General features: G+C 47.4%; 1 protein-coding gene across 1 annotated transcript; it reads left to right on the top strand.

Annotated features, from left to right (window-relative positions):
• The first annotated feature begins 13171 nt into the window (after positions 1-13171).
• On the top strand, positions 13172-24556 carry stk17al (serine/threonine kinase 17a like). Its single transcript, XM_080008836.1, has 7 exons — positions 13172-13433; positions 16753-16965; positions 21012-21156; positions 21837-21963; positions 22317-22365; positions 22501-22680; positions 23380-24556. Exons 1-7 carry the CDS (start codon positions 13324-13326, stop codon positions 23654-23656), a joined length of 1101 nt encoding a protein of 366 aa, XP_079864962.1. The 5' UTR covers positions 13172-13323; the 3' UTR covers positions 23657-24556.
• The last annotated feature ends 204 nt before the right edge of the window (positions 24557-24760 follow it).

The raw sequence follows: 24760 nt of genomic DNA, 5'->3' as shown, positions 1-24760 counted from the left end.
CGGTTAATCACTGTGACACCAACCGATGACAGAAATGCGGCCGGTCTCCATTTCCAACATTCCTCAACCTGCCGAGTTCTGCGACGCTCCCGTTGGCATGACGACAGAACCTTCCCATACGAACGGATCGAAACCCTCGCGGCTCGCCTCGTGCCACCGCCGCCCGCTCTCCTTCCTCCGCCGTGTACGAGACGGTTCTTCCCACTTCTTCTGATGTTTGAATTTAAGCCTTGTTTGGAACGTTCATCATGTGAGGCTGGCTCTCCCAGAATGTTCTTTTTTAGGATGGTTCCATCTTGTGACCGTCTCGTCTGGTCCTCGGCCCTGCAGGGTGTTGGTGGAAGGTTCTGATGACAGGGAGAGATTCCTACATCAGTAGAATACAAAATGTCTTCAGTCGGATGACGGTCCAGGAATGGTTAAATATGGATTTCCACAACAGCAACAGCATTCCATTACATTCCATGAACTGCGATCCAAGCGCCGGTCAACTTCATCCTTCTTCCAAACTTCCAGTTCCCTCTGCATGAGCCAAAATACAAGGAAGTCCAAATGATTTACTCTAAGAGGAAGCTCTTCTACAAATAACCAGATGCTGTTTATTTATCTGTTTTTTTTACATAAACCGAGCCCTGCATCTGTTCCTCTCTGTTTTGGTAGGAAAGGATGGACATTCCAGAACATTCCAGAGCAGCCAACGTCTCTTATCTCATCTCTGCATTTCTTCCTTTACGTTGTAAACGATGTGAACCTGAGTCCCGGCGCTGCAGCTGGAGCTTGAAAGGCTCGGCGCCCGTTATCGCAGCATATCTCAAACGCCGGCTTTCAAGCGTCAAAGATCAAGCTGGTGTTCTGCCAAAGTCCATGAGAACTTCCTCTTCCCGTACCTGCACTCAGCCTTCTGCATGCTCAGGGATCAGTGAACGCACAGGGAGAAAGAGAGAGAGAAAAAGATAGAGGGGGAGAGGGTAGTTGAACTAATAAAAGCTTGTGAATTCAGGCCTTATCTTGTGTTTTCTCTCTTATTGAAATGAGAACACGTTGGTTTGAGAACTCAGGGCGAAGGTCGGGAGTAACGCTGGGAAACGTTCCTGTGGGAACCGCAGAGGTCCTTCAGTGCGAGTGCATAACTGTGACAGAAGGACGTCCTCCACCAACCGTTTCTCATACTTAGTAATTATTACATAAGTAGCGTTTGGCCTATAATTTAGGTTTTGAAAGCAAGATTTTCGAAGGGTTACGAGATGATGCGGCATCAGAGGAGACGGTATCTAGAGCATGGAAAAACGATAACGCGCCTCAAATTTATTCGATTATTATCATTAGCCCGTGATTATATGATCGTCCGTTTGCTGAAGGAATTTCCATTATCCTGCGCTCGGGCACGGCCGGTCGCATTCTGGGAGTGACAGATTAACGGTGGTGGTCTGAGCCACGCCAGGAACTGGTCCAGGGACGTCACGCTGCATTCCTGCTGTCGTGTGAACAGCTCACCTCCACATTCTGATCTGTGCCCATAATAAGCCTTGGTATCCTTTACATGTCCTGCAAGCTATGGGTCGTGACCCACCGGCGGGTCGCAGTGTGTCATCAGATGGACATGTTCTACTGTAAACATCATTAAATACCAGCCTGGGATGGATCTTCACCGCATCTGCATCTTCTGACGAGATGCACATCTTTCTGCAATGACGTCAAAAGACGCACTGACGCACATCTCCGTGTATTAACATCATTCCACCAAGTGTGAAACTGACACAAAGAGTTGATTTTCCAGAGTTATGGCTGCACTCGCCGTGGGGCTCCGGTCCATGGAAGGTTCTGGTTTGACACCCAACCGACAGATTCCTGCTGCAACTCAGCTGCTGTCTGGCTCCTTCAGATCACAGTGGAGGGTAGAGAAATCAAAAATGGTACTAACCCTAAAAGAAGATCCCCAAAACGGGATATGAGTAAGAGCAACAAACCTCTGAGTCACATTTGGAACAGTGGTACGATTCAGCGTCTGTTAACACAAGAGCCCTGTCTGTACTTAACACTGGACTATGAATGGAGATAAAGATAAAGATGTGTGAGAAGCTTAAGTGGACCCTCACAGGGGCCAGATGATATTTAAATCTCCAAATGGGCTCCAACAGAGATCCTCAGATCTATCACTAATTCCCTTTATTGATTAGGGCAAGTAAGATTATGCCAAAACTGGCAGATGGCGCGTAGCCCCATTCTCCCTATGCAGGCTTTGATTTGTGTGGTGTACTCAGTGGGTGGGGTCTCCAATAGGAGGTTGGTGTGCTGGGATGGGGCCCCAACGTCATGACTGCAGAGAGGCTGAATTAAACTGGAACCCTGACAGAATGTTTTATGGATCCATTCAGTCCTGCAGCTCTCAGAGCGTCTCACGCTGAAACGCCCTGATGCCCGAGGGCGTCCTGGTCCTTCAAAACCAGGATGTGAACTGTGCATGTAGCCACAACGTGAGCGCACGTCCCAAAGCTGTCGGGCCAGTTCTAGTTGTTAAACCCTGGAAATGTCATCACATTACACACGATTTGAGTTAACACGGTTAACGTTGAACAGTCCATGTTTTGTCTGAGATTTAAAGGCGATAATGTGAACTCCCTTGCGTCGGGTCAGTTCTTCTGATTTGTGACGTGATTGGTTGCAGAGCGGACCCTCATCGCCGTGGGAGTCTGAAGGGCCACAAGAGTAACTGTCAGCTGATGTGAGCTACAGTATAATTCATAGCGTCGGGGTCCTCGAGCACTAGGAGACACAGATCTTAGGTGCCTCCCTGGGAGGTCTGTAGGAACCAGAGAATGAGCAGAATTTTAAATGATGGGAGCGTTTTAAGAGTTCAACTCCCATCGAAGCTGATGTTGGTCTGCTGTGGCAGGAGGCTGTAGGTGAATAAATCACCAGTGACAGAAGCTGGATGAATGGTTTCCAAAGATAAACAGGAACTAAATCAGGGAAGTAAAGCAAGATCACAGCCAATGATCTAAGAGATTGACCACAACATTATCTGTTCACAGCCTAACAGCTCTGGATGAGTAAAAGTGGTACCTTGCACAATTGCCCCAGGCACCGGTCCCTTTTCTGTATTACGTGTGGGGATTAACAAAGTGCTAGCCTATCCAAACATTGGTCTTGGTTGGACAAAAATTTCTTAAATGAGATGTTATTTGTGTGATGCAGAGAAAGGGAATTTATTCCAGCCATTGATCTGTGACACCTGTTCACATTAGGAGGCCGAGTGACAGTTGCGGAGCCCCAGAGGGTTTGTTTGCTTTGTGTGACCTATGACCCCAAACCTCCCTTCACCCTAACCCTCTGGATGGCGTCAAAGTGTTACAAAGCAGCAGAGCATCAAATCAGCAAATCAGCAAATCAGCAGTTCCTCCGGTCGCACCGTCACCAACAGAAGAGCAGGCCGATGACCAGTGAAGACAGTGGTTGGTGGCCAGATGAGATCCAGGCCATGTGGTCCACACCTCACTAAGTGTTACTGTTCAACACCTTATGTTTGAGGTCTGTTCAAATGTACGCTCTCTTCGTTCCACACTTAATTTAAAGATGAGGCAGACCACAAAGCTCTCCCCTCTGGCTTTGTGGTGCGATGGATCAGCGATGCAAGGCAACCCCTTAGCAGCACTGCTGCCTTGCATTTACTGTAAAGCTGGGGTTTACAACCTGCGGCCCACGGACCGGTCCTGGTCCGTCGACGAGTTCCTCTCTTTACAGCAGCGCGGTCTATTTAAAACTGTTCAATCAAATTCAATGCAAGCTCATTTCTATGAAGACAGCATGGTATGTGTACAAAACATACATTTACAAAACATCCTGTTTGGCCCTGAGGGTCAGTCTGGCCCCTGGTAAAAATGACCCCTGGCTTGAAAGGATCGCTCCCCCAACAGTGTCATTCATTGTCCATTATTTTCCTCTACAGAGAATGTTTTAGACCTTATCAGACTCTTGAACTCTTGAACCACAGGAAGGTCTTTGGACCCTTTTCATTAGTGTTTATAGCCTGTGTGGGATGATGAGGTCCACGCTCCACGTGTACACGGTGAACTACACCTGTTGTTTACTGAGTTAAGAGCTGGAGGCGGGGCTTCATGTCATGATGTTTCCTCCCTCCTGGACAGAAGGCCACAGACAACTGGCGTCTTTCACAACAGCAAACTGCTGACAGTAGCACATTGTTAGCACTGTACTATAGCAACGCATTAGCAACAAACTCATCCCTGCCGCTTCTGTATCCAATGGAAACACACCAGGAACCACGCCCAGGTCTGGTGGTGGACATGAGGGAATGGGTCTGGGCAACAGCATGTCACATTGTCTCCGCGGCAACCCAAACAAACACAGCAGCCAGGCGGCACGCTTCAGCAGGTAATCATTAGCACAGGGTGACCTCTGACCTCCCCTGCCACTTCATCTACCTGCTGCTGCTGGACCGCTTGGGATGTTACTGGGATGGAACTGGGATGGTACCGGGCTGATCTTTAAGGTGACCTTTAACCTTTGAGGTATCCGACCCTTAAGGTGGAAGTGTGCTGTTGGATGAACCCTTAACAAAGGGACCTTGAAGGTCTGGTGGTGTGGGGACCTCGCCCTGAGCATCTTCAACACCTCCGTAATTGAACAAATTGGTTTTGCAGCATCTCCTCTGGCTGGAGGAGGATGTTTCCTGTATCTGTGATGTCACAAGGACTGGTTTCAACAAACAAACTGACGGGTCCTGAACTTCCTGAAAGACCAGACACGGTCCTTCCTCACAGACAGTGGTCCTCACTGGTCCTCACTGGTCCTCAGAGACAATGATGCTCCATTTGAGAGATGAAGTTTCAGGGATCAGAAGAGGATTCTCTCTCTCTCTCTCGCTCTCTCCCTGTCTCACCCTCTCTCTTCCTGTCTCACCCTCTCTCCATCACAGACTGGTGTTTTCCTCTGTGAACCCTTTCTCACTTTTCAGTGTAAATGGATTTTTCCATCTCAGCATTGAGTCACATTCCTGGTGGCTTCCTCTCTTTCCACATCCCCTCAGTTTCCTCCTCTTCCTCCTCTTCCTCCTCCATTGCTCTCCACAGGGTTGTTCCTCTGGATCAACAAGTCAAACTTAACGACATCGACTGTGAAACCAAACAGGAAAAACTGAACAAATCAATGAGTCTATTCAGTGTCTCTCTCTCCCTGTCTCTCTCTCTGACTGTCTCTCCCTCTCTCTCTTCCCACCAATCCACTGTTGTCAGCACAGACACAGACATTTCATCTCATCTCTGAGGGACCAAAAACAAGGTGACATAGTACATTCCTTCCTTCCTTCCTTCCTTCCTTCCTTCCTTCCTTCCTTCCTTCCTTCCTTCCTTCCTTCTTTCCTTCCTTCCTTCCCTCCTCCTCCCTTCCTTCCTTCCTTCCTTCCCTCCTTCCTTCCTCCCCCCTCCCTGCCCCTCAGAGCCCTGATCTCAACATCATCCAGTCATTGAGATGAAATGAATCCTCACTTTACAGCATTTTCTCACAAGTGCCTAAAATTTTGCACAGTACTGAACAGCTGAGAATGGAAGGAGTTGAGGTGGAGAAGGTGGATGAGTTCAAGTACTTGGGGTCGACCGTCCAAAGCAGCAGAGAGTGCTGGAGAGAGGTGAAGAAGAGAGTACTGGCAGGGTGGAGCGGGTGGAGAAGAGAGTACAGGCAGGGTGGAGCGGGTGAAGAAGAGAGTACAGTCAGGGTGGAGTAGGTGGAGAAGAGTGTCCAAAGTGATGTGTGACAGAAGGGTTCCAGCCAGAGTGAAGGGGAAGGTGTACAGGACGGTAGTGAGAGCAGCCATGTTGTACAGTTTAGAGGCGGTGGCACCGACTAAAAGGCAGGTGGATGAAGTGGAGGTGGCAGAGTTGGGGATGTGGAGGTTTTCATTGGGAGGGACAAGGATGGACAGGATTAAGAATGAGGACGTTAGAGGGACAGCTCAGGTTGAACAGTTTGGTGGAAAAGAGGCCAGATTGAGATGGTTTGGACACGTGTGGAGGAGACATGAGAGTTACATTGGGAGAAGGAGGCTGAGGGTGGAGCTGCCAGGCAAGAGGAAAAGAGGAAGCCAAAGAGAAGCTTGATGGAGGTGGTGACAGAGGACATGCAGGCGGGTGGTGTCAGGGAGGAAGATGCGCAGAACACAAGGTGTTGGAGGCAGATGATCCGCTGTGGCCACCACTAACGGGAGCAGTTCAAAGAAGAACTGTAAATATGTATACACTATATATACATTTACATTTACATTTAGTCATTGATCAGACGCTTTTATCCAAAGCGACTTACAATTGTTCAAACACAGACGGACGCAGCCATCAGGAGCAATTAGGGGTTAAGTGTCTTGCTCAAGGACACTACAGCATGCTAGCAGGAGGAGCCTGGGATCCAACCAGCAACCTTTAGATTACTAGACCACCAGCTCTACCTCCTGAGATACCATCCCCCCATATACACTGTATACTATATATATACCGTATACTATATATATATATATATATCCTGTATACTATATATATATATATAAATATATATTTATATACTACTCACAAAAAGTTTGGGATATTTGACTTTCGGGTGAAATTTATGGAAAATGTAAAAAGTTGACGCTACAGTGATATGATATGATGAAAATAGAGCATTTAAGTAGAAGATACAATGGTGATTTCCTCATCTCAAACAATGTATTGAAACAAAAGCCAACAACAGTGGTGGGTTTACCACAACAACAAATGTCAATGTCTCAATAACTTGTCATGTGGCCTTGAGCATCAGTTACAGCTTGACAACCACGTCTCATGCTGTTCACAAGTCGACTTATTGTCTGCTGAGGCCTGGCCCCCCACTCTTCTTGAAGGGGGCCCTCAGGTCAGTGAGGTTCTGGGGTACAGAGTTAGGAGCCTCTACACGGCCACTCAGCTGATCCCAGAGGTTTTCTATGGGATTCAGGTCTGGAGAAAGTGCAGGCCACTCCATTTGAGGTGCCCCAGTCTCCAGCAGCCGTTCCCTAATGATGCCACCTCCATGAGCTGGAGCGTTGTCGTCCATGAAGATGAAATGAGGCCTGTGTTGTTCATGCAGGGGCACAATGACTGGATGAATGATGTCATTCAGGTAGTATGGGCTTGTCACTGTACCATTCACAAAGTGTAGGGCAGTTCTGTATTGACTAGACACACCTGCCCACACTGTAACACCACCACCACCAAATGCTCGTCTGGTGAAAACAGTGGCTGATGCGTAGCGCTCTCCTTGACGTCTCCATCATTTCTGCTCAACGTGAATGGACGTTCATCAGAGAACAGCACTGAGGCCCCTGGTCCCTCGTCCAGCGTCAACGCTCCCTGGCCCCTGCAAGACCATGATGCCTGTGCCTGGTGGTGTGGTCAGGTACCCTTGCAGGTGGTCTATCACGCAGACCACGCTGATGTCAACGGTTTGGAATGGTCTGACGTGACACTTGGTGCCTCTCACCTCCCTTAAATGTGCCTGAAGTTGAGTGGCATCATCATGCGGTTCCTCAGGGCACTGTTCACAATGAAGCGCTCATCAGTGTGGGATGTGGCCAAAGGACGTCCACTTCTACGTCTTTCTGTGACTCTTCCAGTCTCTGTATCTCTGTTGCAAGCTGCTGATGACACTCTGTGACGCTCTAAGCTCAGTGGCCACTTCCCTCTGACAACATCCTGTTTGAAGCCTCACAAGGCGAGGTGCTGTTGATCAGTTGTTAGGTGTGGTCTTGGTCTCATGATGTCAACATGTGAACAGCATGATGAAGAGGACTGTTTAAATAACAACTCTAATTGAAACAGGACATGTATTGGTCCATTCATGGATCAAACACCTGCTGTGAATTTTTCCATTCAGCTCCTTGTTAGAGAACAGCAAGTTGTGCAAAAAGTACTGAAACATTGAACAGTTGGACATGTGCATTCAAAAGTTTAGAGAAGGTCAAATGAAGTTCACCTGTAAAGGTTATAGTGCATTTTAGCTCCATCCTGAAATTTCACCCGAAAGCCCAATATTCCTAACTTTTTGTGAGTAGTGTGTGTATATATATATATGTATATATATATATATATATATATATATATATATACATATATATATATATATATATATATATATATATATATATATATATATATATAGTATATGTATAGTGTATAAAGTGTTTAGACTACATCCTGACTGTTTGGAGGAATCAGGCCAAACACCTTACTTGTGGTTCTGGTGTCGTCTCTTTTCATGTGTAAATAACGTGAGAAAGACAAGAACGGAAACAGAAAAGATGTTTTGTTCTCATCCCTCACTTCCTGTCGTCTGCTTTGCATCGAGTTGCAGAAGTCTTCATGCATGCAATAACAGACAGACAGACAGACAGACAGATAGACAGATAGACAGACAGACAGACAGACAGACAGACAGACAGACAGACAGACAGATAGACAGATTCAAACTATCAGTTGTGGTTTTTGTTGTTGTTGTTGTTGTTGTTGTCTTTGTTGTTGTTGTGGTTTTTGTGAATGTTTTTGTTGTGTTTGTTGTTGTGGTTATTGTTGTTGTGGTTGTTGTTGTTGTGGTTGTTGCGGTGGTTGTTGTTGTTGTGATTGTTTTTGTTGTGTTTGTTGTTGTTGTGGTTATTGTTGTTGTGGTTGTGGTGGTTGTTGTTGTTGTTGTTGTGATTGTTTTTGTTGTGTTTGTTGTTGTGGTTGTTTTTTGTGTTTGTTGTTGTGGTTGGTTTTGTTGTTGTTGTTGTTGTTGTTGTGGTTGTGGTGGTTGTTGCGGTGGTTGTTGTTGTGTTTGTTGTTGTGGTTGTTTTTTGTGTTTGTTGTTGTGGTTGGTTTTGTTGTTGTTGTTGTTGTTGTTGTGGTTGTGGTGGTTGTTGTGGTGGTGGTGGTTGTTGTTGTTGTGGTGGTGGTGGTTGTTTTTGTTGTTGTTGTTGCGGTGGTTGTTGTTGTTGTGGTGGTTGTTGTTGTTGTTGTTGTTGTTGTTGTTGTTGTTGTTGTTGTTGTTGTTGTTTATCTTTCCATTGGGTTCACCGGAAATCACTGGAGTGTAAATGATTTTGAAGCAAACAGGAAGCTGGGAGCCGCTCTGTGCATCCAGGGGCCCTCGTCACACATCACTTTGGACACTCTTCTCCACCTACTCCACCCTGCCTGTACTCTCTTCTTCACCCGCTCCACCCTGCCTGTACTCTCTTCTCCACCCGCTCCACCCTGCCTGTACTCTCTTCTCCACCCCCTCCACCCTGCCAGTACTCTCTTCTTCACCTCTCTCCAGCACTCTCTGCTGCTTTGGACGGTCGACCCCAAGTACTTGAACTCATCCACCTTCTCCACCTCAAGTCCTTCCAGACAGATAGATAATTTAGCAATTACTCTTTATATGAACCCCATCAACTCAAACTCGCCAACCCTGCTGGTATTTATTCAAAAAGAAAACGGGGAAAATATGAACAAAAACTTCGTTCAGCAGGGAATTACAGATTGTAACAGTTTCTACTGTTTCATTTCTGATCGCTAAGGCACCTCGCCTCCCCCTGCAGCGCTCAGACCGTTCAAATTAAATGGATTCAAAACCCAAATGAAAGAAAACCTTGAGGGTTTGGAGAAGTTTTGGGGGTTTATTGTACATTTCCAGATTTTTGCTTATTGTTATTGATTTTTTGTTGTTGTAAATGTTAAGGTTTACATGTATTGTTTATCATTAGGTTTGTTGTATCGTGCTGTATCTGTGTTGTTTATTGTTCATTTTTAGGTTCATTGTATATTTTCCAGCTACGTATGTTGTTGCTACACTGTCCAGCTCAGCGCCCGGCAGCGAAACAAGATGTTACAGCAGTTGAACCTCTCATCCTGCCTTGTTGGAAAGGACAGAAACAAGCGTCCTGTGAGGTTCTGCTCCGTTCAATGATCCGTCTCCATCCCATCATCTGATTGGTTGCACAAGGTGAGAGTCCATCAGACGCCTTTCACACGAGGTCATGGAATCACTTTGGAGATCTCATCAGAGCGCGTCCGCCATGACTGAGGTTAGTCTGACTTTAGACTGAGTTTGGAGGCCCGCCAGCCAATCTAAAGCCTCTAAACAGCGACACGCACGCCAACTTAAAAAGTAACTTTCCAGAGCGTGGACTCCACCACCTGTCGGCTAGGGCTGAATTACAAATTGCACAAGCGGTGGCAGATAAGAAGAGTATTCAGACACGTACTTCTACCTCTAAAAGGTGGAGGGGGATGAGCGAGCTGAACCCGCTCATTACAGAGAATCCTGATTCCATGTAAACAATAGTTTGTAACTAAGAACCGTAAACAGAGAACCGACACAACCGGCAATCAAAGTTACAGGATTTCATATTTTGCAAGTGTGCAGCTCAGTACATGAACAAACAAGGCAAGTTTCCTGAAAGAGGGATGTTTGTTTAGTTTTGTCGTTTCAGTTTTGTACGAGTTATTGCTCCTACTTCAAAAAGCTACGTCTGGAAGGGAAGTGGTGAACTCTGCTGCTTCTACACCAGGTCATCGTTTTCAAACTTGTGCCAAAGACGATTCCATGGCCAGAAAAGCAACCTGGCAGATACTGTGAAGGGTTTTCATGACGAGCTTCATAAACCTCAGTGACATCATCACAACGTCGCCGACGTTCTCTCTTCAAACACAGAAAATGCCAGAAATGTCTCCAGAGTGTGAGACCTCAACGTTACTCCTCTGTTTCCTCCCTGGAACCTCGTAAAGTTCAGAGCAAAACACGCCCGGAGGCACAGCGTCAGCAGAGGAACATTTATGTAACAAGGATCCTTTGACGAGGCCCGAGGCAGGAACAGCTTGAAGACAGGACCTCCTCCTGACAAAGCACCTTCTGTCTGACACCCTCGTGGACCCTTGAGAGAACTAAGGAAGCTTGATGTCCTGCTCTTCATGACACTGACAACCACACCTTCATCTTTACCTCCTCCTACCTTGGAGCCGCTCTCAATCTCCTGAAGCTTCTTCCTCCGTCCCAAACGAGACCTGGATATCTGCTGCTCTTTGGACAAAGGACCGACGGCCTCGCTGGTACTCACTGCAAAGGTATCAGGTGCCACTCCACCATTAATAAAGGATGGAGGTGCTGGAGGTCTCGGTCCAAGGAAATACCTGCTCCGATGACCGAACATCAGTCCCATTCTGACCCCATGCGACAAACGTGGACCTTCAGCAATGAAAACCTGTTGTTTTACGACTATGTTACGAAGGGAGACAACCAAGGAGGCTCAGAGAGAAGTTCTAGAAGACCTGAAGACCCCCTAGTCCGAGTAGAAGTCCTGGTCTAAACCCCTCAAGTCTTAGTAGAGGTTCTCTTCTTGTCTGGTTCTCGATCCTCATCATTGAGTCTGCTGTCACGGTGTAGCTTTAAGTAGAAGAACCTTCCATCAAACCTCGGACATGACGGCAGTGGAACCGTGGGCCTGGCTGGTCCGTCGCTGTGTGTTTTCATTAGGTCCCGGGGGCCCGAGTGGATGTCCCTCACTAGCGTGGATCCTCTGACCTCTGACCCTGGAAAAGGCTGGAGAAAGAGAAAGCGGGTCAATGGTTTGAGCTTGGCCCCAGACTCAAGGTAACAATTTGAGGAGGTGTTGCCAGGTTGCATAACCTGGTTCCGGGGCCCTAATGGCTCCTCAGGGCCTCTGGAATGTCCACGCTGAATGGAGCTCTTTTCATCAGCCTCTGTTTGTGACAACATCAATTGCTCTGCTTTGCAAACCTTGTACAAGTCATGTGCTGTGAGCTCCCTAACCACCAGGCTGCCCCTGTGACCCTGCACTGAGACAGAGCTCTGCACACACCCTGCTCCTCCTCCTCCCCCTGCTCCTCCTCCTCCTCCTGCTCCTCCTCCTCCTCCTCCTCCTCCCCCTGCTCCTCCACCTGCTCCTCCTCCTCCCCCTGCTCCTGCTCCTCCTCCTCCTCCTCCCCCGCTTTGTTTTTTGGGATATTTGGGAGCTTCCTGTCATCTCTGTGCAGCAGGCTGCACCATCCAGGAAGCTGCAGCAGAATGACACCAAAACAAAAACGACAGGATCAACATCTGGCTCTGGAAGCTGTGACGGTCACACACACACACACACTGAGGTAATCAGGATGTTGTGTTGGGAGTGTGTGTGTGTAGGCGACGTTTCCCATGCTGCCCACCTCACTCCACCTCACTCCAACGCTGCCACTCGGGCGACTTGACAAGGTCCAGATTCCTCATGAGGTTGAGTGCTGTTGCATTGTGGGTAATGTTTTGCCTGGAGCTGCGCGATGGTCTGCGCGCGGCGAAGAGCAACAGGAGGCGTCTCGTTGCAGGATGGTTCAGATTGTTGTTCCCTATATATATAGGGATATATATATATATATATATATATATATATATATATATAAGAATTTATATATTTATAAATTCCAAAAATTTGAAAACAGAAAGAAAAAAAATGCGCAGACCTCAGATTGGGAACCCATTCTTTGTGTGTGTGTGTGTGTGTGTGTGTGTGCTCTGTGCTTGGCATTAATAAGTATTGAAAATAAAAATAAAAATTTTCATTCTATAATTATGGTGGAAATGGTGAACTAGAGAGAGAGATAATGAAGATCATTTCAATAATTGAACATATTGTTTCTGTTGGTACTTTTGTACCATATTCTTTATTCCCATGTTTTTGTTGTTTTGTCTCTCATTCATATTTTTTTTTGGTCATTTATTTATTATTTACGATTTTTATAACTTTTGTGTTTCTTTACATAAAATACTGAATTTAACACGTGGTAGAAATAGAATCCTCAGCATAATAATGACAATATTCTTCTTCTGCTTCTTCTTCTTATTGTTATTATTCCCATTGTTATAATTGATTCTTATTGTTATTATTCCCATTGTTATAATTGATTCTTATTGTTATTATTCCCATTGTTATAATTGATTCTTATTGTTATTATTCCCATTGTTATAATTGATTCTTATTGTTATTATACATTAATAAAGAGCGTAACGTACATCATTCCTCACGTGGGCCCTCATCTGCATGCTCTGCTCTGATTGGCCCCCAGCTGCAGCGTCATGAGGAGGTTGGATCCTGCAGAACTTTCCTGTGGATGTGGAAGCGCGTTCAGATCAGACACTGGTCCTGACCTGGAGCTGGACCTGCACCTGCACCCGGACCTGCAGCTGCACCTGGAGCTGCACCTGGAGCTGGACCCGGACCGCTGCTCAAGACCCACCGGACCATGCAAGGAGAAGTTTGATCGGAACCGCGTTTGTCCTCGAACCTTCAGTGCGATGCCAGACCCAGCAGTGATGAGGACCGGGATGGTGACCCAGATCCAGTCCCGGATCAGAACCGAGCCCTTCTCTGCCAACTACGAGCTGGTGGGCAGGGAACTTGGAAGGTGGGTGCACCCTGCTGATGGACCCCGTTGTCCTGGTCCGGGCCTCTATACAGATCCAGATCCGAATGGAGCCGGGGTTCCGATTCAGGATTATTCATATTGGTGTGAGAAGGTGGCAGTTTATGACGTCATTTGGAATGATCAATTTGTAATTAATGATCAGAGTGATTTCATAACCCAGCACCGGTACCCTGTCCTGATATTTAGTATTTAGTATATCATATTTCATATTTCATATTTCATATTTCATATTTCGCATTTAGTATTAAATATTTAATATTTAATATTTAGTATTTAGTATTTCATATTTAGTATTTCATATTTAGTATTTAGAATATAGTATTTTATATTTCACATTTAGTATTTAATATTTTGTATTTAATAGTTAATATTTAGTATTTCGTATTTCATATTTGATATTTAGTATTAAATATTAAATATTAAATATTTAATATTTAGTATTTCATATTTAGTGTTTAGAATATAGTATTTCATATTTCACATTTAGTATTTAATATTTAGTATTTAATATTTAATATATAGTATTTAATATTTAGTATTTAGTATTTAATATTTCGTATTTTATATTTCGTATTTTATATTTAGTAATTTATATTTAGTATTTGGTATTTAATATTTAGTATTTAGTATTTAATATTCAGTATTCAAGATTTAGTATTTAATATTTAGTATTTAGTATTTTATATTTAGTATTTCATATTTCCTATTTAATATCTAGTATTTTATATTTAGGATTTAGTATTTCATATTTCGTATTTCATATTTAGTATTTAATATTCAATATTAGTATTTCGTATTTAGGATCGTATTTAGTATTTAATATTGGTCTGACTGATCTCTTCAAGCCTGACGTGTGTTTTGGGTGTCAACCACATTTGCAGCTGGACTCGCTCCTCAGTGCGTCCTGCTGCTCCTTGGTTTCGTTGAAACATCCTCTGCGGCTCGTTCTTCAGGGAAATTCACTTTGTTCCGTCAACTCCAATTATTTTTTGTTACGGGGAAATAGCTCCTGGCTTTTCCTTGAACGTGTGGAAGAAAAAGCTAAATAAAGAGGCACTTGTGCTGCCAGCTGCTCACAGCGTGTTTCCTGGTCAGACACCACGGGACGTCCTGGGGGGGTTTGGCCGGAACGTGCTTCTCTTTGGATGCGACTGCATCTGCAGACATTGATGAGTTCACCGAACTGAAACGGACCGTGACCGCGTGACATAAACCGTTTCTAAAGTCGTCTTCAGCTTTCTTCCCCACAGCGGGGACGCCGCCCGTTTGTTGGCCCAAACACTTAGTTTGACCTTCGCACCCTTCAGAGGTCGTCCCCAGGTGCACCCTACACTTGACTTGGCCTTTGAAGACCCCTCGGTCCACGCCCTTCCTCTTCCCATCGCTTTGGCTCGACTCCATCGCATCAGCTTCAGGAATATGAGAAGAACTGGACGCCAGCAGAGCAAGCAGCAGCTCCCAGAGGAAGAAAGAAAAGAACTCAATGTGAAAATGAGTTGATCCATCAAACTGGAGAACTTTCCAGAAGCAGCTCAAGCAGCCGGTCATGTTTCAGAGTTGTTTTGATCATTTGATCCACTCTAAAATGAGAAAGAGAGGGAGAGCGATTCTCAATGAGATGATTCTCTCCTTGGCTGCCAAGAAGCATTGATTAGACGCCTGATGCCCGGCACAGCGGGCGTGGCTGCGCTCCCCATCGTTGTGTTTGTGGAGGAAGCCGCTGGTTAGTGGTCGTCTGTGTTTGGTCTGAGAGTCGCTGGTGTTTCTCTGCAGAACCGGAAAACCTGAACTTCTCCCAGGTGCAAAGTGTAGAATTAGGAGACGTGAGATGTTATGACTGTGAAGCCGTCCTGCCTGGTGACGTGGATGGCGTCCTCCAGTGACCTCTGACCCCGTGGTTCAGCCCCTGAAAAGGCCCGTCGCAAAGTCCTTTCGGGTTGTGTTGTTCCCAGCACTGCTCTGAACTTGGCAAACGGCTAATTAAAGAGGAAAGACTGACTGCTTTTACCTTTCATGGTAAACAATGAGGCCTGACCATTCTGTGAGACTGGGAGCAGAAGCAGGCCTCCCGCGGTTCGGTGCGGGGGGGGGGGGGGATCCGGGCCACAATGGAAGCTGGTTTTGCTCCACAGCGTATCGCTCCGACAGCAAAGCTGTGTCGGAGAACGACTGGCAGCCCTGCAGCCCTGCAGCCCTGCAGCCCTGCAGCCCTGCAGCCCTGTAGCCCTGTAGCCCTGCAGTCTGGCAGCCCGGCAGCCTGGCAGTCTGGCAGCCCGGCAGCCTGGCAGCCTGGCAGTCTGGCAGCCCGGCAGCCTGCTGACCGGACCGTTCTGAGCTTCACTTCACCGCTTCACTTCCTGCTTCACGCAGCACCAGCAGCTGATTCAGCCTCTGATCGCTGACAATTCAATTGTAGTATTGATGGAGGCCAGTGACCAAATGGAGTTAGTGGGTGTCCTTTCTGGTGTGTGTGGGAGGGGGTCCCACTGAGGCTCCAACCTGACTGTACCAACGGAAACCCCACCCCCACCCTCTGATCAGCTGGGTGGTCCTGGTCTGCAGACTGTTGGGGTTTGGGTGGAGGATCCCATTTGTCCCTGCTGACAGTTGGAAGAATGGGGGAATTGGACGAGGTCTCATTATCAGCGTGGGAGGGACACTGTGGGGGGGGGTGAGGCCCAACACACATCGGACATCCTGCCAACACCCACATCTGACCCTGCGCCACCTCCGGGAATCCATCAGTGGCGACCCAACAAGAGGCCTGTAGCGATGGGGTGGACCAACACTTATTTATCTATTGTGGTTCCTCCCCGGTGTTTTCTGTGAAACCAGCCCTGCTGCCGTGTCCCCCGTCCCCCTTTGTCCCCGTTTGACCCGTGGAGCAGCTCTAGCCTCCATCACACCCCGTTATTATATATCTGCTGCCTGTCAGACCCTTCTTCCACCGCTTTAGGGAAAAGGGGAATGAGCGGTGAGATGGATTAGGTTCCGAGCGAAAGCCCTCACTGCGCCGGTGCTCGATTCCACATGTTTGCGTACCTCAACGTCGGGGAGATTCCTCGTTGTCCCACCAAGTATCCCACCAGAAGTTCTTAGCGGTCTTGAAATGTAAACACTCTTAACTTGAAATCATTTTAATGGTTCTAAATCCAGCCAGTAATTGACCAAACTTAATTGGATCAACTTTGGGTCAGTCATTGTCACAGGGATGAACCGGAGAAGCGTCTTTGACCAAACATATTTTCAGAAGCCCGTAATGTAAATAATAAACTGTGTTTCCCTTTCCCGTTGCCAGGGGAAAGTTTGCGGTGGTGAAGAAATGTGTGGAGAAGGCGACGGGGAAGGAGCACGCCGCCAAGTTCCTGCGAAAGCGGCGGAAGGGTCTGGACTGTCGCATGGACATCCTGAATGAGATCGCTACGCTGGAGTCGGCGAAGGGGAATCCCTACGTGGTGGCGCTGCACGAGGTCTACGAGACCAGCGCCGAGATCGTCCTGGTCCTGGAGTGGTACGTCCTACAAGGTTCCCTATAACTGTGGTTCTCAAGGCGGGGGCCCGGGGATACGCCGGGGGTCCTTCCGGAGTTTCCAGGGGGTCCCTACTAAAGTCATTACGAGTTAAACTTCACTGTTACTTCACTTCCAAGAGGTCAGCGCCGTCAGAGAAGGTCCAGTCATGACTGTTTCACTGGTATCTACCTGAATCTGATCCAGCAATAAAAATATTGATCAGATTGGATCCAGAGACTAAATCTCATCAGAGGGATCAAACGGAGGTTGAGAATCACTAAACCACAGAATGGTAAAATACCACTGAACAAAGTAAGCAAATGAATGTGTTGAAAGTCACACATACTCCAGCAGCACTTGGACCTGATGCAGCCCTCAGGTCCATCCGTTGATAACTGCTGGAGCTGACGTCATGTTCCTGCTTTTTAAATCTTTCTGCTTTTTAAAGGTTGTGCTCAGCTCTGAGGCCACAAAGTCAGACATGGAAATGTAACTTTAAACGTGAATGTGTTTCACTCAACTGATGCAGAGCTTCCACAAATAAAAGACGTTGTTCTTGACTTATTTTAGTTATATATTGTCTTGAACGCTTGATTGAAAAAACGATAAGACCTAACCACCGGGACTTCCTGTCTGGTCCGACCCAAACACCAGGACTTCCTGTCTGCGAGGGAGTTGCGCACTGCACACCTCCTGTCTTCTGATTGCAGAAATGTTGAGCGATAAGGAAGGAACCTTTAAACTTTAACTGGAGCGATGGAAGAGACGAGAGCAACCAAAAAGACCTTTGAAGCATCTTGGTGCTTTGCCAACCCGGGTTTTAAAAGGTTGGAGCCTTCATTTCTCCATGTCCAACACAACCTGCTGCTTTGGTGACTGGGTGACTGGATGACTGGGTGACTGGATGACAGGGTGACAGGGTGACTGAATGACAGGGTGATTGGATGACTGAATGACAGGGTGACTGGGTGACTGGATGACTGGGTGACTGGATGACTGAATGACTGGGTTCCGTTAGAGGGTATTAATCATCCTCTCATTCATGTTTTTAGGGCCACTTGGCGTCTCAGCCTCTTAGTTGCTCTCATTTCCTTGCTACAGATGCTTAGTTCGTGGGGCCACGTCCTTCTCTGACCCTGGTTTCAGATCAGTCCACCCCCGGCCCTCAGGGGCCCCCTGGTCCTACTGGATCTCACAGCCCTCCCAGCCCCCCGGCCCCCCCGGCTCCTGTCCAGCTGTCCAGCCCAGGCATGGAATGCTCTGACTGGATGAAGGCCTCCTTCTTTTCGACGAGTTTGACCTCTGACCTTTGACTGGAGTGTGAATGAGGAAGCAGCCCCCCCTCCCCCCCACACACACACACACACACTCACTCATACAAATTTTTCGTTTTTAAATATTTAAAGAATGTATAAACTTGGTGTCTGTCTGGGCTCCACGTGACGGTCGCTGCTCGTCTGAGATCCGACCTCGTCATGAGAATAAAAAAAACTATTTTCCATTTCCTGTGGCTTTGAGTTTGAGCTTCAGTCTGTGAGTTTGACAGGAGTGGAGCTGAAACCACATCCTCCCAACGTCAAAGGAGAAGTGAGAAGTCTGACAGAGCAGCTTCAGCCTGCTCCTCCGCCACAGAAACCTCCAAAATGAACGACCAGTTTCACAGAAACAAACTTGTGCTTTGAGAAGAGCTTCACTTCCCCTGAGGTAGGATGTTGTCAGAGCTCACGTTGGGGTCAGGACTTATTTCTTGTGGAAATGTTCGTGGCCACCGTCTTTAAACACCTTGGAAGACTAAACGCAGCAACAGGGCATCCTCAAACAACAGTCAAACTCCACTTAAAGCAACTCAGAGTCAGAGTTGCTCTGTGGAGGAACCTGTTTCCTGTTTCCTGTTTAAATCCATCCATTCTACCTCCTCCTGGGGGGGGGGGGGCTCTCCCAACCGACTGGATGTGAGATGGAGAGATGCCTTGGACGGGGTCCGGTCCAGAGGTCACTCCGTCCAGACCGTCTTTAATTTTACCTTCATGTTTACATGTGGACATTGGATCCAACGTCCAAACTGTCGTGAAAACTGAACAGAACTTGAACCAGAGACATTTGAACCTTTCACCAGTGAACCCTGCACATCATGGAGGTTGGACACCATACCGGACGGATGTATGGTCTGATGGATGGATGGAGGGATGGATGGATGGATGGGTGGATGAATGTATGGATGTATGGATGGATGAATGTATGGACTGATGGATGGATGGACTGATGGATGGATGGATGGATGGATGAATGTATGGACTGATGGATGGATGAATGGATGGACTGATGGATGGATGGATATATGAAGGGATGATTTATAAACCGTTACGCTCATTAAATTGCCCACGTCACCTGATCTTCTCATGTTTTCCACTGCACTCCGTCACCAAAACCTTTTCATTTGGAACATTCATCCTCGTGACCTTTTGTGATGTCATGTGGATCTTTAAAAAAACAAAAAGTAAAAATGTTCTTTTAAAGAAAGAAATCACTTTCCAGTGAATTTCAAAGCCAAGCGGTGAAAACTCTTTCTGTTTGTCTTCGGCTCTGCCGAGCGAACGTCTGAATCTAACGCGTGCCGACGGCTTCCAACCCGGAGCCTCCGATGACCTCAACGGAGTCCAGTCCGGGTGCGATCGCAGCGCCGCCAGAGCCTCGCTAAGCCGCGGTCCAGTGTTGGGCTGTGAGTTGACGTCACTAAGCTTCCAGTTTGGCAGCCGGCCAGACCATCGTTCTGTACCGAATCAGGAAGTGTTGTCCTCCGTCACCCGTGGATTGTCTTCATTCAGATGCTCTTCCAGAGGCTCTTGGCCCCTGCTGGGCTCGGTGAAGCAGGAAGTCCATGAAGCTTCTCCTGGACGGGGACGATCCTCACACTGCCGCTGAGGTGTAGACACGACGGTCCGGTTAAGATGGCTCTGAAGCGCGTCTCCTTGGATCTTCAATCATCTTCAGGCTTTGACGGACTGCCCCAGCGCCCAGCGCTTCAAACTGCTTTCTGCTGCCGGGATCAGGGAGTGAGATGATTCAGTTGAATTCAAATTCAATCTTTGCTTGTGTAAAAACTCCTTGAATGGCACCAGAACTTTCAGGGGGCTGGTTTTCTCTTCCCCAAACCCAAACCGTGCGGCTGGACAGGTTGCATGCTGAGGTTCAGCGTCTTCCTTGGCTGCTCTTCAGAGTATGTTTCTAACAAGGAAAAAGCATTTTGTTCTTGGAAAAAGATAATTGCATTATCCCAAAAACTGATATCCCTTCAAATCCAGAAAACAAACAAACAGCAGCTCTACTTTCACAGCTGAGGACGGGGCGGTTTAAGGAGCTAACGGGGGATTTGGACGTCCCATTATGTAACCGACATGCCCGTGGCCTGCCTTCCTCCCAAGATACAAACCATGTGTGCATCCAAATCCTCCACACATGGTTCTGGTTTGAAAGTGTCAGCTTCAGGTCTGATCTGAGAGAGCGGAGCATCCACCGTTAATCCAAAATGTCCCCGATTCATCACCGTAGTTACACAAGAACTGTGAACAACACTTGGACAGAAACTTGGCGGCTGGGTCCTGACGACATGAAACCCTCTTTGGGTTTTACATTAAACCACCGACTCACATTTCATCCTTTTAAAATCAGAATAATCTGCCTTCATCCACTAGAGATTTCATGGGAACGGTCAGGTCTTGTAAACCTGTGGCTCAGGAAGGAGATGGCTCCAGCGCTGGGGGGGGCGTGTCCTGGCAGCCAGAGTCCAGACACCTGGAGGAAGGGCTTTATGTAACTCTGTGACTACAGAAAGTGGAAGTGAAGGTTGAGCGCAGATATTTTGTACGTTGTGGCCCAGACGGTGATAAAAGGAAGGTTGTAGCGTTCAGAGGAAGGGTGTGCGCACGCAGCTCATTGTGCACTTTGTTATGAAAACTGAACGATGGGATGGAAAGCAGCCAAGGTCGAGCAGGTCCCAGCCGCTCCCGTCCTCTCAGCGCTCTCTCTCCTCTGCTTTCCCTCACAGCGCCGCCGGAGGAGAGATCTTCACGCAGTGTGTTGCCGATAACGACGACGCCTTCACGGAGAAGGACGTGGTCCGGCTGGCCCGGCAGATCCTGGCGGGCGTGGCCTGCCTGCACCGCAGTCACGTGGTCCATCTGGACCTGAAGGTGAGGAAGAGGAGAACCTTTCAGATCTTTCTCCTTTTCCAGAGCGACAGAACGTGTTGGATGAGTTCTGCTGCTGTGGTGTGAGCGGAGGAGGTGGTGTCACCGTTTCCATGGAGGTGGAGCTCGACCGTTTCACAAGAAACTTTTGGAGACTTGGAAACTTTTTTGTATTTTCTTATATCTCAGATTTATTTTATCCAATAGAGATTAGATGACAAGAAAACATGAGAGTGAAGACGCTTCGCACAACGAAGGGGACGTGAGCTCCTGAACCTGCTGCAAACTCCTCTTTTTCTTTAAATTTCATCCCATGATGACGCACTAAGACCTCGTGGTTCTTTCATTTCTCGATGTTCCTGCGTGGAGTCGCACGTCCACCCATCCTGCGCTGCCGCTCAGTCAGATGACGCCTAATGGGCTGATGGGGACATGTTGCCTGTTTCCCCGGCGTCTGATTGGCTTAGAGAGGATGATCTGGCTCAAAGGAACGACAGCAGTGAGGCTTGAAGAAACCACGACCAAATCCTCTTACCAGCGCTTCATGGTCACTGAGGGTGGGGTTGGATTCACACCTGGTGAAAATTCTAACCTGGTCCTGTCTCTCCATCCTCTCCGTCTGTCCCATCCCTCCATCCTCTCGCCCCCGTCCTCTCCCTCTGTCCCTCCCTCCATCTCTCCAGCCCCAGAACATCCTGCTGACCCGGGCCCGGCCGCTTGGTGACATCCGCATCGTGGACTTTGGTTTGTCCAGACGCGTGGACAGCGTGACGGAGGTCAGGGAGATCCTGGGAACGCCAGAGTATGTGGGTGAGTCCTTCAGAGGTGGAGTTATCTGATATTATTTAGAAATTCATGTTATTTGTTTTTATATAATTTCATGACTTTATAGATTTATTGTTCGTTAATAAAATAAATTACTGACTATATTATTTTATTAATTTTGGATTTTTTTGTTTATAACTAAAATGAAATACAGATACTTAAATGTATCATTCATTTTCTGATTTATAAACTCATTGATAAATCGAATTATTCACTTCAATTGTACTTAAAGATTATTTTTTTATTTGGTTTATGATCATTGTTATTGTTTATTAGGAAATATGAGCTCAGGAATTATTTAATTCTCATTTATTGGTGTTTTTTTTATTTTGATGAAGCTCCAGAAGTCCTGAACTACGAGCCCATCAGCACAGCCACCGACATGTGGTGAGTGAAATAAATCAAACGTTGTTTCATTCAGAACCGATCACACTGTGCATGTGAACAGTGACATCATCAGGTGCATCATGGGAGTTTCCAAACTAAGGATGGAAGTCATTTTACCACACTGACCCCCCCCAGGAGCATCGGGGTCCTGACCTACGTGATGCTGACCGGGGAGTCTCCCTTCCTGGGGGAGGACAAGCAGGAGACCTTCCTCAACGTGTCCCTGGGCAGCGTGGACTACTCGCGGGAGGTGTTTGGGGGCGTGTCCTCGCTGGCAGTGGACTTCATCCGGTCGCTGCTGGTGAAGAACCCCAGGTGAGCGTCCACCACAGGATGTGAGTCAGAGCGTCACCGCTGCGACCGCCTCCCCGCGCACATCCTCCTGCGTCAGCGTGAGCGCAGGTGCGGTCGCCGAGCGCTGCTTCCTGTCAAGACGTCTCATTTCCAGGAAGAAAAACCCGTCGAGTTTCACAGAAGTGTCACCAATTCCAATGAAAATTCTTGCTGATCGTGTGAAACTTGGACACGTTTCACACGATCAGATCTCTAGAAAATGTCTTAAAACTTCATCTGCAACATTTCTAAGATGATTCAACACGTTATGGAAGCACTCTGAACTCAACAACTTAATAACCTAAGATCCGAAGAAGCAGAGCAGGTCTAGAAGCAGAGCAGGTCTAGAACCGGAGCAGGTCTAGAACCGGAGCAGGTCCAGAACCAGAGCAGGTCCAGAACCAGAGCAGGTCAAAGACTAGAGCAGGTCAAGAACCAGAGCAGGTCCAGAACCAGAGCAGCTTCAGAACTAGAGCAGGTCCAAAACTAAAGCCAGAGCAGGTCAAGAACTAGAGCAGGGAATCAGAGCAGGTCCAGATTCAGAGCAGGTCCAGAACCGGAGCAGGTCGAGAACTAGAACAGGGAACCAGAGCAGGTCCAGAACTACAGCAGGTCCAGAACCTTCTGGAGTTTGGGGGGATGGAGCCTCGCAGTCTAAACCTCTTGTTGTTTGTCCAACAGGAAGCGAGCCTCGGCGGAGGACTGCCTGCAGCACCCCTGGCTGAAACCGGTCCCCCGAGGCCTCCTGCACGCCCCCGGGTCCGACTCCCTTGACGAGACCACCAACCAGTCCGAGTCCGAGCCGGAGAGCCCGGCCCCGTCCCCCGAGCCGGACCCCATCGGATCCTACCTGACATGTCCGGGTCAGGGGGGGCTGAAGACCGGCCGCGACGCCTTTGCCTTCGGGGAGCCGCCCTTCCCCACCAGGTCCGAGATCCAGCAGGAGATCCTCTGCTGAACCCGGAACCCGGAACCCGGAACCCTAACCCTGGGAGCCAAACGCTGCTGCTACTGCTGTGAGGATGCACTGTGTGTGTGTGTGAATGAATGGAGAGAGAAGAGAGGGAGAGAGCTGAACTCCCGGACCAAGCAGCCTCTGGTCCTGGTTCTAGTTCTAGTTCTGGTCCCGGTTCTGGTTCTGGACCTGTTTTGCTCTGGACCCTCAGTCTTCCTCCCAGGGACCATTTTTTGGAGATGTTTTGTGACAATGTCTCCGCCTCCTCCCTGGCTTTCAGGGAAATCCGTCAGGTTCCAACATGGCCGCCGCAGAGCGACGCCGTTCAGTCGCCATGACGTCGAGTAAAGGAGACGATGCTGGAGGCGAACGCCAGCGTTGGTTTGTTATTGTTGTGGGGCTTCCAAAGCACTTCCTCCTTCTCCAAGAGACAGAAGAAGAACAAACCAAATCCACACACATTCACACCTTCTGGCATTGAACCGTTTCACTTTAGATTTTCTACTTTGTTTCCTTGTTGTTTTTTGCACGTTCCTCCTTGTGAATATGCCACTGTAACTTATGAAGAAGGTTGTAAAAGATTCTGCTGAAGGATTCACAGGTTTTATGATGTTTTATGAGGATGATTTGGGGTTAGACAGGATTTTCATCAAAAAATTGAAATGTATATTTTGTATTATTATAATATTGTATTATTAGAATATTGTTTAATTATAACATTGTTTTATTATAACATTGTTTAATATAACATTGTTTTTCATCCGTATGTGGATGTTCAGACAGCTTTTCTCGTTCTTTTCCTCTTATTTTTGACTCTTTCCTCGGGACCTCGGGTCGTTTGCACTCAGATTCAAATGAATAAATGTTGATGAAGAATATGAATCATGAATAAATAAATGTACATTTTGTATCAAACTCTTTTAGTTTTTATCTAAAATGTAAAGTTGGCCTCTACTCAACTCTACTCTACCTCAACTCTACCCATTCTACCTCTACCTCTACTCCACCTCTACTCTACCTATTCTCTACTATACCTCTACTCTACTTCTAGTCTACTCTACCTCTACTCTACTCTACTAGACTCTACCTCTACCTTTACCCCTACTC

This window comes from Zeus faber (assembly GCF_960531495.2).
Source record: "Zeus faber genome assembly, chromosome: 11".
Classification (NCBI taxonomy): Eukaryota; Metazoa; Chordata; class Actinopteri; order Zeiformes; family Zeidae; genus Zeus; species Zeus faber.
Note: the sequence above shows the minus strand (reverse complement) of the source record. Positions and strands in the feature narration are given on the sequence as shown.

Bases quoted from the DNA above. Each gene is read 5' to 3' on its own strand.
- stk17al (XM_080008836.1), top strand. From the start codon at position 13,324: ATGCCAGACCCAGCAGTGATGAGGACCGGGATGGTGACCCAGATCCAG. The intron at 16,966-21,011 runs GTACGTCCTACA...TTTCCCTCACAG, and splicing joins ATCGTCCTGGTCCTGGAGTG to CGCCGCCGGAGGAGAGATCT. The intron at 21,964-22,316 runs GTGAGTCCTTCA...ATTTTGATGAAG, and splicing joins GGGAACGCCAGAGTATGTGG to CTCCAGAAGTCCTGAACTAC.